This window comes from Anolis sagrei, chromosome 4, assembly GCF_037176765.1.
Source record: "Anolis sagrei isolate rAnoSag1 chromosome 4, rAnoSag1.mat, whole genome shotgun sequence".
Taxonomy (NCBI): domain Eukaryota; kingdom Metazoa; phylum Chordata; class Lepidosauria; order Squamata; family Dactyloidae; genus Anolis; species Anolis sagrei.
The window spans coordinates 76,721,160-76,736,869 of NC_090024.1; the positions used below are offsets into that span (position 1 = coordinate 76,721,160).

Genomic DNA, 15,710 nt, shown 5'->3' on the forward strand with positions numbered 1-15,710 from the left:
TGAGCTCAGGAAGGCCAAGATAAGAAATAAATACTATAGGATAAGGAAAAGGACATGAGCTACAGCCTGGAGTACCAAGGGCTGTTTAACTGTTTTAACAGCTTTCTGCTGTGATTCCAATATTTGCATGAAGCTAAAAAGGATTAAGTGCTCATTTCACTGCAAGGCTGCTTCTTCCTCTTGTAATGAATGAGCAGGGAAGTGGTAATGGCAGAAGCTCGGCCTCACATTGAACACTGAGAAAACCAAAGTGCTCTTCCAGCAATCACCAGCCAATCCCTCTCCAATGCCAGAAATACAGCTTAATGGTGTAACATTAGAAACTGTTGACCATTTTCGCTACCTTGGCAGCCACCCCTCCACAAAAATCAACATTGATGCTGAAATACAACACCGCCTGAGCTCTGCGAGTGCAGCATTCTTCCAAATGAAGTAGAGTGTTTGAGGATCCATAGAGAGACCAAGGTGCTTGTTTATAAACCCACTGTCCTCCCAACCCTGCTATATGCCTGCAAAACGTGGACTGTCTACAGATGCCATATGCAACTCTTGGAACAATTCCATCAGTGCTGCCTCTGAAAAATCCTGCAAATCTCTTGGGAAGACAGGCGGACAAATGTTAGCATGCGGGAAGAAGCAAAGACCACCAGCACTGAAGTGATGTTCCTCCGCCATCAACTCCGCCGGACTGGCCACGTTGTCTGAATGCCTGATAAATGTCTCCCAAAGCAGCTACTCTACTTCGAACTCAAGAATGGGAAACATAATGTTGGTGGACAGGAAAAGAGATTTAAAGATGGGCTTAAAGCCAACCTTAAAAACTGTGGCATAAACACTGAGAACTGGGAAGCCCTGGCCCTTGAGTGCTCTAACTGGAAGTCAGCTGTGACCAGCTGTACTGTGGAATTTGAAGAGGCACGAATGGAGGGCGCAAGAAACATGTCAAGAAGAAGGCGCATCAAGCCAACCTTGACCGGCACTGCCTTCCATCTGGAAACCAATATCCTCAGTGCGGAAGAACATGCATATAAAAAATAGGGCTCCAGAGCCGCCTATGGACGCAACGCAAAGACACCACATCTGGAAGACTATCATCCTAGATCTACAAGGGATCACTTAAGAAGAAGAAGGTGATAGCAGAGAGAGGAGAAAAAAAGGCAGAAGTTGAAAGTGTTTTGCATAGTCATTTTAGAAGATTGGCAAGATGAACTACTTTGCTCACTGTCTGCTTTCTAGAGAGTGGGCAAAGCCATCCCTTCCTCATTAGCCAAACAAAAAAAATCTTCTCCATCCATATCTAAATAGAAGTATTTTGCATTACAACCCACATGGATGCTCAAGGGATTAACAGCAGCAGCAGGACACAAAGACTGCCCTTCACGAGAGACCAGGGGTTGTCTGGTCACACCAAGGCAAAGAGCAAATGGCTCACTTATTACCTGTCCTACATTTTAATTTAGATATGCCTCTTTCTCTAATCCCCAAGGCTCAGGGCAGATAACCATTCTTTTCTTATCACAGCCAGTGAAGAAAGGCACCTTTCCCAGTTTGCAAAGAGAGTACAAAGGCTAAATGAATACAATGTGCCCCAAGGCCAACCCAGTCAAATTCAGGTGGGATTTAAACCCAGGTCCACGTGCCACAGTGTATTAACTTCTCCACCTGTGAAGCAAGTCTGTTTCCATTGTGATTAGCAGCCCTGATGTCTCAGCAGACTTAGCAGGGGAAAGAAAAAAACCTGGAGCAGAACAGCTGTGCATTTCTCTTGATGTTGAAATGAGAGCGGGATATTGGTCCAAGATGACAATCTAGTTGCAACCTGCTCAGCCACTGTCAAGCGACAGCAGAAAGTCAGATGGCGCATGGCAGAGAAACACCCATTTCCTTCTTGGGAGTTCCTGAGTCCCAGGAACTAATAGAGGAACTGACCACCATAAGTTCAACCTTAGGTCTAAGGTAAAGGTTTCCTCTGACATTATGTCTAGTTGTGTCTGACTGGGGGTGGTCCTCATTTCCATTTCTAAGCTGAAGAGCTGGTGTTGTCCGTAGACGCCTCCAGGGTCGTGTGACCAGCATGACCGAATGGAGTGCCGTTACCTTCCCGCAGAAGCGGTACCTATTGATCTACTCACACTTGCATGCTTTCGAACTGTTAGGTTGGCAGAAGCTGGGCATAACAGTGGGAGTTCACTTCGCTCCCCGGATTCAAACCATCAACCTTTCGGTCAACAAGTTCAGCAGCTCAGCGGTTTAACCCACTGAGCCACTTAGGTCTAAATGGAAGTGTTAATCCCAAATGAAGAAGATTCTTTGAAACCACTTCTGAAGGAAACACAACACTTACAAAAACTGCACTGATTCTGTAGGTCTTGTTGAAAGACATCATTAGATTGAGCTCTTTTTATCATAATCAAAACTCATACTTATCCATAAGGGACCCTCCAGGTAATAACATCTGCATTGTAACAGAGCAAATGCAATAATATTGCAGAATAAGAATAAAAACCTATTCAAACAGCCGGTAAATGAATCAGGGTGTTTGTTTAATGAAAAAGAATCAAATGCTTAAACAAGAAGGAATGCTTTATTTTGGGGACAGAAAGAGAAGTCAGACCAAGCCAACTATACCCTGCTTTGTAGGTCTTTTCAGATATCTGTGGCTCCCAAACACATTCCAGAGAAAATGTTACAAAAAAGTTTAATTCGTTCTACATTTGAAGCTGTGAAATTGAACACCAGCTGGAAGATTATAATGGTTGGTAAGGGAATACAAAAAGAGGAACACAGGAAGAAGATGTACTTTACTGCAAACAGATTTAACACTGGCTATGGCTGTAGGTATAACACTCTACCGCCTCCAAAACATGATTGCCAAACACAGCAGCGTGTTTACTCCAGGACTCAAGGAGTAAGCCATTTTCCCCACCCCATTCCTCCTCCTCCTTCCTCTGCGTTCTTTAAATAAAGGAGCATTGTAAAAATGTGATGCAAGATCAAGCTAAATCAAAAGTGCATCTTGTTTTTTCAAGAGAGAATGGATCTGGAAGTATAAATATGGATCTGGAAGTGTAAGTAAATCTGAATGGACATTGTCGGAACAAAACAAGGGGCTGTCCTTCATTATTTAATTGCCATTTGCAGTAGTATTTGTTGTGACCAAGAGACAGCATATATGACCACCACTTTCCATGTTATAAAATGCAATCCCTGTATTCGCTGAGTATACTTTCCAAGACCCACCGTGGACACCTGAATCTGTGGATAATAGTGAGGCCTATATTTTGACTACACTTGAGCTGGATCATACCACAGAATAGCTCTGGGGGACGTAGACAAGCTTACAAACACTCACAAGGTAGAATATTTTGAGGGGGAGTATACTGAGTCCAGAAATAAGAGAGTCTTACTGTACAATGAAACTCCACATTCCAGTTGTGAAAAGTAATGGACAGTCCCAGAAGACTAAATCACAGTTAAGACTCATTTATATCTTATAACACAACACATGGATTGAAACATCATATTAAATAAAGCTCCTGACTATGTGCAAAAAAGGTCCATAGTGTACCTTTGGTTTGGGTGCCACTCCTAAGAGAGTTTATTCACATTTGTACTTCTCAATAACTTTGTCTCTCAGTTATCTCAATCCAACTCTAAACACAACCACATGAGAACAAAGACTTACTCCTTCAATATCTCTGCAAATCTGAGAATGGTTTAGCAATAGTTTGGTATAGTTAATATGCAAGTCAAATAAATTAGGCACCAACCAGGTGGAGTGGGAACTAACGCAAGAGTGGGAAATAAGTAATATAACATAGATTGTTTTTTCCCTTGCAATCTGTGTATTGATTTACCTGTTTTAAAATAGGTTGATTTCTAGAGTGTAATTTTTTAAAAAAGTTTCTAGCTTTTTATGGCCGCAATGAGGAAGGAAAGTGGAGATAAAAATAAATTCAGTATATAGGCAAGGAAACACCCGTATAGACTCGAGTATAAGCCGACCCGAATATAAGCCGAGAAATGTGTTTACATATCCTTCCAATAATAATGAGAGTAAAATAATAAATGTAATAATAATAATAATAATAATAATAATAGAGTTAACTAATGGAAATGTAATAATAACAGTAATAATAGAGTAAAATAATGAATATAATAATAATAGAATAAAATAAATGTAAATGTAATAATAATAATAACAGAGTAAAATAATAAATAACTTTGACTTGAGTATAAGCCAAAGGGTGCTTTTTAGCCTAAAAAGGGGGCTGAAAAATTCGGCTTATACTCGAGTATATACGGTAAGTCATTGGTGGATCATGGGTGGTTCACTTAAAATTCACCAAATTTCAGTTGCTATTTTTTTTCAATAAGATCCAAATTAAATGATCTGCATATCAAGAAAGATTTTAAAATAACACTAAAGCAGATGCAACATCAATTGCATTTGCCATATTAATGAGAGGAATATGCAATTTTTCCTAGGTGCATGCTATTTTGATATGCTGATCCATTTCAGTTCTCCCCTTCAAGACAAAATCCTGCTTCCATTATAACAGATTATACTCCTTTAAATACTGTGGCTGAGGACCCAATACATATAATATTCTCCTCTGAAGTGGGGCTTCAAAAACTGCAAATCACTTGAAAAAACACAGAGTGGATACTTCCAGGAGATGAGCGACCATGTCCTCTTACCTTGTGGTTGTATAAAAATTCTAAGCAGTGGGTTTGCACTTGAGACGGCCTTAAAGAAGTTGTCATCATTGTTAATAGGAAGTAGATCCCCATGTATATCTGCATATCCAATCATTACTTCCATGTTGGATATATGATGAATGTGAAGAATAAGTTTGTAAAAGTCTTCAAACTTTCCTGGCTTGTAGCGATCCAGGGAAAATCTTCGGAATTCAGCACCAAACTATAATCAAAGAGAAACAGATGTCAGGATTTAGCAAATATATTTGATACAATATGAAACAAAGTAAAAATATGAATAATAAATAGGGTTGGTAAACAACATTATTTTCTTATTACTATTCCAGATAGAAGTAATAATGGAGCGCATTGAGTTCCAAATAACCGATCAAAAGGAAATCTTCCATATTTTCATCCATAAAGAGACATTTCTCAAATATTGACATATTGTTTTAGTTGCTGTAATTCAGTTATTATGGCAAGCTATACTTTGAATGCAGTTTCTTTCAGGATCAAAACTCTAGTTTGAATGAAAAAAAGCAAACCATGGAGCTCCCTTTCTCATTCCATTCCCCAACCTGAGTTCAGTTTCATAAATTCAGGCCGGTCTCCACTTAATGCACAATCTGGAGGCAGAGCAATAGCTAACCATGGCTCTGGACATTTAACTACCATCTCAAACCACAGTTATAACAAAGGTATACCTTCTCCTATGACCCCCCACCTGAAGAAGAGCAAAATACATCTCAACCAAAATGCAACATTTCCACTTTCCCGTTTACAGTGCTTCGTTTCTCAGCAACAATTTCCTCTTGCAAGATCTCCCTGAAATTTATTTTACGGATTTAATTTTATCCCTCACTTCCCAGGAAGATTCAGTTCCCACCCTGCAATATCAGCATCTTCAAACAAAAGTACAATAGACACTTCAAGTGCTTTTGAACACATCTATTTACAAGCAGAGAGTTTGGGAATAAGACTAGTTTACCATTTGGTGATCAAAACAGAATCCCTGCTGGGACAGGTGACTAATTCTGGAGCGGATTTTGCCTCCATCTCATCCTTGAAGATTACAAAAGGGCAAAAGATCTCAGAAGCCCTGTGCTATCTTCCTCCAAGCCTTATTTTCCAACAGCATCCCAAGACCCAGCAAGATCCAATCACTATTGCTATTGTGTGCTTTCAGGCTGTTTCCCACTTAGAGCAATCCTAAGGCAAGCCTGTCACGGTGATTTCTGAGGTTAAAAATGAGCGACTTTCTCAAAGTCATTCAGTGGGGTTTCACAACCAAGCAGGAATTTGAACCCCAGAGTCATATTCCAACAAACCTACCACTCACAAATTGTAAGTCGGTTCTGCTCAATTCAGTGAGTGACATTTGAGAACATTCTTATGAGAGTTTCCTTAACCCATCGCCATGCATCAATTCTGATTGAGACAGCACCAGAATAGGTTAAGGAGTAGAGAAGATACAAACTGTTCTTGGGGGAACTCACTTCAGTTCAAGTGCTCTTCACATCACCATATTATAAAAAGAGGCCCATGGGAAGTCTTTTAAAAGTGTTTTTAAAATATTTTAAAATATACTGTATATTCTTCCCCTTGGTGGCATTGGAAACTGGTCACAAGTGCTGGTAATGAGTATCTTGAACTCACTGCGTGATATCAAGTGCAAGATATGTCAAATGCAAGAAGGCACAATGTTATCCAAGAAAACAAGAAGTCTGTTCAATCAGTGTAGGAGAGGTATATGTGAGTACTTGACAACAGAAGCCACAGATAAATGTTAAGGACTCTCACAGAATGACTGCAGGTAGACAAGATGGGAATGGACTCGATGAAATATTGAAAAATAGAAATACATTCAGAATATAGATGCAATCTGGGATATAAGAAAGAAGCACAGCTAATAGCTACCCATTGCCATTCATTGTGAAGGGTCTGTGGTGTAGAACAGTCTTTCTTAAATCACCTGATGTCCGGAACCAGAAATGCTATTTTTCTGATGTACCATGGTACAGTATCATATTTGTGTCCATTGGCTACAACTGCTTTTTCTGCTTAATAAGCCCAATTTTAAGTTAATGGGAATATTGGAACAACTCATGAAACTAAAATATATCCAGTATATATCTGAACATAGACAATGAACTTACTTTTAACTTAACGCAAGTCTCATGGAATCCTTCCAACATAAATAACAACAACAATGACAACCACTATGATAAGAGAGCTAGCATGGTATCATGATTTGGGTGGTAGACTGGGAATTTGACTCCCTGCTCAATCATGGAAACTCACTGGCAGATCTTGAGCAAGTCACACTCTTTCAGCCTCAAAGGAGGCAGTAGCAAACTTCCTATGAATAACTTGGAACTAAACCTCCGTGGACACCAATGGTGCACTATAATAACAAGAGCAATAATAGCAACAACAACTAGATTGGAAGCTTGCATACCCCAATGAAAACTGATTTAACAATTTATGAACTTTAGTCTTTGCCAAACAAAATATCAGCTTTTTAAGGTCCTACAAGGAATTGTCTGACAGAGTGATGTCCAGATGTTTGCCCACAAATACACATGTGAAGTCATAAGAGATATTCTATCACCAACAGTGTAAGGATTACAATGGAAAGATTTAATGCGGCTTAAAGATCTCCCAAGCGCCTTGAAAATGCATTGGACTCTGAGTTAGTTATGCTACTTTTAAGACCCATTTTAATCTAACTGCTTCATATTGTTCTATACATACTTTCTCACCGCTGTGCAGTCATTTACATTATCTTCTCTCCAATTAAAGGCTGGTGAATATCTGTGCTACACATCTCAGTATCACACTGATAACTGCCTGCCTCTCCCTCTCCTTTCCTCTCTCTCTCTCACAGAATGTTTATCAGAAGTGTCTCCTCTGTCACTTTTGAGTCCTCCTATCACTAGTATGCAAAATAGCTTTAGAAGGGCTGTATGTCTCCCTATCATCCAGACGACACTAAGACACCAACCAGAACAATCCTTCATTATGGGAACCTAATCTACTTATTAGGGCAGTTTTTGCACAATGAAGTACAGTAATCTACTTTGACCCACTTACCTAATGCAAACATCCCTACTGACATTACAAAGCTAAAGAAAGAGGAGGGAGAGCAACAAGGGGGTTGAAGGTAATTTAGGCTGACAGTGCTACCAATGGTGACTAACAAAATAGAATTACACATGCTTACTTTCCAAACAATGGGCTCTCTTCCTAAGACTCTCCTGAATATTAGTCATCGTCTGGTCAATTCTCAGCTAAAGCAACAAAAGCTATCCAAGGAACCAACCTGTCTTAACAGAACATATTTTTTTTTGTCTTTTCTCATTCAAAATCAAAGTCAAGAACAACATGTACACTATTATGTCAATCAAAATGAAGAGAAGCAAATGCCATATATATGCATTTTAAAAACAACTCTGATGGAAAGAAGACTGAGTTTGATCAAGTAGCAAGGCAGCCACTAAACAGGCAAGTGCTTCTCACTGTTTTTCTTAAATACTGTGCAAAGTCAAAACCGTGGTACAAAACCTGATCTTAGAAAAAGGGATTCATTAGTGTTCAGATCAAATCGTTCTATTTTGCAAAAAAGTGTAAAGAATCAGGCCATCAAAGATATGCACCATCTTTATCTTCTACCTTTCCAACAGCTCTGTTTTCCCAGCAGGGAAAGTCTCATGTGAATTAACCAAGGAATTTCCAGGGAAACATGGTGTGATAAAATGAAGCAATTGGCTTAAACAATTAAAGAGAAAGATTTAACACCATCACAACAAAGTTACTTTTCCAGACTCTGGTAATGTTACAGGATTAGTAATACAGATACAATGTGGTGCTCAGCGTTTTAAGGGTACCAACAATGGAAAGTAAATTCCACTTTTCAAATTAATCCAGCTGCATGTTGCATTCAATATGTACATGCAGCTCCCCCTATATTTTTATTTACTGTTAAATAAACATGCAAGGGCACGGTTTAGTCAAGGACCACCACATAGCAGGGAGATTTAAACTTTCCCTTCATTAGTTTCCTTCCCTTTCTCCACTACAAGAATGACAAAAGACTTGTGCTGGTACTAATGGAGGCTGTATATCTTAACTGATCTGCAGATAACTCTCAATAGAGCAAGACTGACTTTATTTAAAGTTATCTTCAATATCTGGTTATCAGAAGTTAATTTGCATAGTTAAAGCTTTCTGAGCACTTCTCTTATGTCAGCAATTCTCAACCTGGGGGTCAGGACCCCTGGGGGGATCCCAATGGGAAGTCAGAGGAGTTGCCAAAGACCATCTATTGGTCATGGGCGTTCTGTGTAGGAAGTTTGGCCCAATTCTATTGTTTGTGGGGTTCAGAATGCTCTTTGATTGTAGGTGAACTATAAATCCCTGCAACTACAACTCCCAAATGTCAAGTTTATTGCCGCTAAACTGTACCAGTGTTCCTATTTAGGAACACTGAGTACTTGTGCCAAGTTTGGCTCAGATCTATCATTGTTTGAGTCCACAGTGCTCTCTGGATGTAGGTGAACTAAAACTCCAAAATTCAAGGTCAATGCCCACCAAACCCTTCCAGTATTTTCTGTTGGTCATGGGAGTTCTGTGCACCAAGTTTGGTTCAACTACATCGTTGGTGGAATTCAGAATGCTCTCTGATTGTAGGTTAGCTAAACACTTCACCAACTGCAACTCCGAAATGACAAAACCACCCTCCCCCCCAAAAACCCCACCAGTATTCAAATTTGGGCGTATCGGGTATTTGTGCCAAATTTGGTCCAGTGAATGAAAATACATCCTGCATATCAGATATTTGCATTACGATTCATAACAGTAACAACATTACAGTTATGAAGTAGCAATGAAAATAATTTTATAGTTGAGGGTCACTACAAAATGAAGAAATGTATTAAGGGGTTGTGGCATTAGGAAGGATGAGAAACACTGCCTTATGGAATTGCTTAGATGCAATCTGACTTGAAAATAATATCTGATACAATACCAATTGGTGTTCGATTTGGATCCCCCTGTGCATGCAAGAATAATGAGTCCTGTTTCTAAACCCCAAAAGATGTGTGTATCCGTGGAGAGGCAAGTGCCACCACATACAGGACAAATTCAGAAGATGGTGTTAGACTCCTTGGCTGTTAGTATGTGGAAAATCTCAGTTTCTTCTTGTTCAACACATACTTGAAACTGCTGGGACAGGTTATTGGGAGGTTTGAAGTTCAACATTGAAGAGTTAATGATATGTAAATTTATTCCTTTCTACTAAATTCCAATGTAGCATTTTGGTTCAAAAGCAATGTCTCGCAGCAGTAAGGAGCTGGATGAGGGTGAAAACAATAATAATCATGCTTAATCCAGACAGTTCTGGTTATCTGAAAGGCAAATCAGACAACAGCGTATGGTGAATGGGATTACATACTCTCTGACATTTCATGCTCATAGCTTGAATGTACTCCTAGATTTAACCCTGAGCCTGGATGTCCAAAGTTCTGAAGTGGTCAGAAATGCATTTTCACAGTTAAGATAAGTTTATTGACTGCACCCATTCCTGAAGTTGTCAGAAATGGCCAAAATAGCACCTGTTATACCCTGTTTGGATTACTGTAATATTATTACATGGGCTTTGTTTGAAGAGGGTTTGGAGAAACAGAATTGTCCTCTGTTTTTATAGTTTCCTTGATGTCCTTGATACCCTTAAGACAGTTGGAAGAGACCTCATGGATCATCCAGTCCAACCCCCTGCTAAGAAGCAGGCAAATCATGTTCAAAGCACTCCCATCCAGCCTCTGTTTAAAACCTCAATAGAAGGCACCTCAACCACACTTTGGGGCAGAGAGTTCCACTGCTGAACAGCTCTCACAGTCAGAAAGTTCTTCCTAATGTTCATGTGGAATCTCCTTTCCTGTAGTTTGAAGCCATTGCTCTGTGTCCTAGTCTCCAGTGAAGCAGAAAACAAGCTTGCTCCCTCCTCCCTGTGACATCCCCTCACATATTTATACACGGCTATCATGTCTCCTCTCAGTCTTCTCTTCTGCAGGCTAAACACGCCCAGCTCTTTAAGCCACTCCTCATAGGGCTTGTTCTCCAGACCCTTGATCATTTTAGTCACCCTCCTCTGGACACATTCCAGCTTGTCAATATCTCTCATGTTGACATGTATATGCAATATTCCAAAATCCAGATTAATCAATCCAAAATCCAAAACGCTCTAGAACTGGGCATTTTGGATAAGTGATATTCAGTTGGTACTCGCAATACTTCAACCATCTCATCAGTACTGGATGGGATGCGCCAAAGGTCAAACTTAGTATAAAGCATTTTCTTAAGTACCTAAGGAACTTCAAGGTAGAATTTGCTTCCATAAATTAGCATACACTTGTGAAATAATGAGAAAGTTACAACCAACTAATGAAAAATAAGGAAGGAGGTGCAAGAGCACCAATGACGTGGCAGCAGTCATTAGAGTTCCCACAAAAATTGGCAGCTCAGCAGTTTGAATGATGCAGGGAATATATGCTTCACACAGATTGCACCCGATAATGAGACCAACTCACAAACTTGGAATACAATCAAGCAGCTGAACAACCAAATACAAAAAAAGAAGTTCCCAGACTTGGAAGCAACTCAGTGAAAGAGTTGTAACCATCTCCGAAGAAAAACAAAAATGGGTAAATTCCATTATAATAGGCACAATTCCAATGTGTGATGGGTCAGAACTAAAAATGGCCTCAGACATTAGAAAGCTAATAAGTCTGTCAAATCAACACTGGAAACCGGCTTCTCTCTGAACAAGCAGATAGATGAGGCAGATTCAAATGACAGCATCTCAGATAAGGCAGGGCTTAGGAGAGATGCAAATAAAGACCAATCAGAGCATTGTTTCAATCATTTAATTTTTATCAGGCTTTTATCACTCACGGAGGTCTTTGACAAGGACCAAAGATAAGTCTTACGGCTTAAAATGTAAGCACAAAAACTGACAATTAAACAATCAGAAATCTCTAAATAGATTCAGCAGTGTTCTTAATAGCTGGCAATTGTGGGAAACTGAACAGAGGATTAGCTGGACTCTGATCTCATCCAGGAAGGTTATTTTTAGGCAAAGACAGAATATGGAATTAGGACCAACTATCTGGAAAAATCTCTACTATCGATAAAGAAGAGGCAGAGACGGTAAATATCTGGTTGCTAATAAATTTATGTTAAAAGACACATTCAGCATCAGGGTTGATGCCATGAGGAAGAAATGAGGAGGAAAAAAGACTTGAGCTCACATGAGAAAAGGACAAATAAATGCAGGAAATAAGTTAAGGCACGCAGATTTCTTTTCTTTTTTTAGTTACAGTCATGGAAATTTTATAAAACATATCACTCCAGCAGTATGGTTTACGAGCATCCATTTAGTATAGTAAACACATTTAGTATAATTAGTATTTATCTTTTTTTTTCTTTTGGGCAGACTATCTCATAATTTTTGAGATGGTTTGACCCAGAGAAAAAGATAAATGCCAGTTATAATAAAAAGGCTTACTTCTGGCATTCGTTCCATGTGCCACAAATGGTCTCGACTCTCTAAGCAGCCATGAGCTTGGTAATTTCAATGATCTGGACAATTATCTTTTTCTGAAAATCAGTTGGAATACTGACTTGGGTACAGCAAGAGTGAGGGCTTTAAAAATAATAAAGGGTTTGGGTTTTCTGATGACATGGAAAAGGGAAATATGAACATTAAGGGAGCATATTCTGAGAAAGTGATCCCTTAAATGTTAATTTTACAGGGCAGAGAAATGGGAGCCGATGGGAATTAAGTTTTTTCTACAAGAAACCTGGCAGAAAAAATAGAATTAAAAGTAGGCATTGTGCTAATAAACACTCAGATTCTCTTCCATTTTTATTCAAATTATGGAAAAGTGGTAAAAATGGAAGTCCCTCAGAAGTGCAGGAAGGAGTTAGAATAGTCACATGCTTCTTTGTAAGGCTAAAAAGGAAATAAACCCCCGAAAGCTTAAGAAGTTAAAGCACAGAGCAGTTACGGAAATCAGCAGTGGGAGATACTCTACTGAAGTGTATGGAGCTAGTGGAGACTTCACGGTTCTTTTCATACTAACTAGGAATGCCATACAGTCTCCTTCTAGTTATATTTCTGGCATCCACATGGTGTTTACTGTTGCGATGTCATTCATTTTTTTCTTTATTTTATTTATATACCACCTTTCTCCCAGAGCAGGACCCAAGGTGGTACGTTAGAAATATTTACAGGAAAAATTTAATAAAAATATCAGTTCATAAAATATTTTAAGATCAATTAAAACATACAAATGTTTAATAAATAAATAAAACATCCCCAATCAATTTTTTTAAAACCACTGCTTAATATATGTTGTTGGTTTTTTTTGTCGTGTCAGGAGTGACCTGAGAAACTGCAAGTCACTCCTGTTGTGAGATAATTGGCCGTCTGCAAGGACGTTGCCCAGGGGACACCCGGATGATTTGATGTTAAAATCCTGCTTAATTAAAATATATTTTATTGCCAGTGTAAGGACAGCAGGAAGAAGGCCAGCCTAGGATCCCACAGAAGAGCAGCCACTGAGCAGGCTTTCTCGTGTCCTTACCAGGGGAGCCTGGGGTGCAATGAGAGAGAAACCTTCCTCTGAGGACTTTAAGAGTCTGTCAGGTTCATATCAGGAGATACAGTTTTCAGGTAGTCTGGACCCAAGCCATATAACACCCAAGCCATGGCCAATATTTTGAATTGTGCTCAGAAGGAACCAGTAGCCAGTGAGGCTGCTTTAACAAGTAAGTTATATGGTCCCTATGTTGGAAATAGCAACCTTCTTCAAACCTCCACTAGTAATTCCTTTATATATTATCATGTTTGCTTACTGTATTGTATATGTATGTTTTTGGTATGCAGCTTTCCCTTTAGTCTATGATTCTTGTAGTTGTGGGAGGGTCTACAGACCAAATGATCAGATCTGGGACTGCTCAAAGCTCAGACTCCATTTTAGAATTAAGAGATGCTATTAGACTTTGGCCTAATAGCATGATATAGAAATAAGATGTTTTATGGGAGAGTAGATGTTTTTGGGCACTGAAAAGAACACTTCTGAAGGACTGCTATATTTTGTACATTGGCATAATCTCTGTTCCTAACAGAGACAACTAGGTTATCTGTCTAACAAATGAAAACCAAATTGCCTTCCATAAGTACATGTGGTTATATACCAGTGAAGTGAAGATTTCACTCAAACGTTTTTGTGGCTCTTCTCTGGAAGATTACACTTTTTATAAAAGGTTGATTTTCAAATGGTTGTGAATGCTATTTTCTCCAAAAGCTTATGGAGATTCTGGTTTTACAAAAAAAAAAAATGACACATGCAGAAGAAGAACAGAGGGATACATTTAAAGATACATGACTTTATAAATTATTTACTTTCTTATGCATTGCTTGATGTTAACCTTCTCCTGTCATAACAACACATTGGATGGCACACTATGCACATAATAAACTTCAATGGCTCTCTACGTGGGGTTGCCTTTGAAGACGGCTCGGAAGCTCCAACTAGTCCAACGGGCGGCAGCCATGATACTAACAGGAGCTGAGCGCAGGGAGCATACAACTCCTCTGCTGTACCAGCTCCACTGGCTGCCGATTTGCTACCGGGCTCAATTCAAAGTGCTGGCGTTGGCCTTTAAAGCCCTAAACGGTTCTGGCCCAACTTACCTATCCGAACGTATCTCGGCCTATCAGCCCACCAGGACCCTAAGATCTCTGGGGAGGCCCTGCTCTCTATCCCGCCTGCTTCACAGGTGCGGTTGGCGGGGACGAGAGACAGGGCCTTTTCTGTGGTGGCCCCTCGGCTTTGGAACGCCCTCCCCATAGAGGTAAGATCAGCCCCCTCGCTGATGATGTTTCGAAAAAGATTGAAGACATGGATGTTCGAACAAGCATTCCGTTAAGCCGGTGCAATGTATTTGATGATTAAGGATTGGTAACCATGGACGACGAAATTGGATGGCGGTTCTAGTTAAAAGATGCATTGGATTTTATTGGTGGCCCAATATTGTGTATTGTGTATGTTGTTTTTTATGCTTTTTAAACTGAATATTGTTGATTGTTATAGTGTTGTAAACCGCGTTGAGTCGCCAATTTAGGCTGAGAAACGGCGGTATACAAGTGCAGTAATAAATAAATAAATAAATAAATAAATAAATACAAGTAACTAGAGTACAAGTAGCTACAGTATACACCTGCAAGTGATTTCTTAAAAAATAAATAGTTACCAGGAACACCCTTTATTTGTAAGAATAATTTCCATACATAGATAAAAAATGTACACATGCGTAAGACATATTTGTTTGTATCAGAGTCCAATCCTAGATATGATTCCCATACAAACATTGGCTTTGCCACATTGGAGAAGTCAGAGAATATAGGTTGGTCTGGGGCTGATGAAGAATATGAATTCAATGTTTACTCAAAGCTGCAACTGAAGCATTCAGTCCTGCTCACACAGCTGTTATTTAGACAATACCACAGCCATCCATAAACACAAGAAACCCAGTACTAAAATTAGTGACCGAAATCTGGCATTTTGTCTTCATTTTTAAAAAGCACCGGCAATATTCCCACACAATACTGTTTGTTCATTTCTCATGTTTGGAAGGGATCCACAAAAAAACCAAATCAACTCTTAAATATTAAAAAGGATTTTTAAAACAAGACTTTAAAAAATCAGTTACCAATGGCCTGATCTCCATCTGGGAAGAAACCTAAAATCTGTTCTAACATGCCCCAAAAGCAGAAGGTATCACATTTCTAGTGGCACATCATTATGAAACACCAAGAGCTCAGAAGAATAACTATATCTACATTTGTGGAGAAAAACATTTGACACAAAATGTATTTTAAAAAACGATTGCCGTCCTTTTAATCCCATTACCACACAAGTGTTAAATGTGAAAAGAAAGAACTC

At 39.2% G+C, this 15,710-nt stretch overlaps 1 protein-coding gene across 1 annotated transcript in view; it reads right to left on the reverse strand.

The window, feature by feature from the left end:
• PARD6G (par-6 family cell polarity regulator gamma) overlaps positions 1–15,710 on the reverse strand; it is a 93,466-nt gene that overhangs the window by 63,406 nt on the left and 14,350 nt on the right. Inside the window, exon 2 of the mRNA XM_060774927.2 lies at positions 4,702–4,924. Coding sequence (XP_060630910.2) covers positions 4,702–4,924 — 223 coding nt within the window. The remainder of the gene's footprint in view (positions 1–4,701; positions 4,925–15,710) is intronic.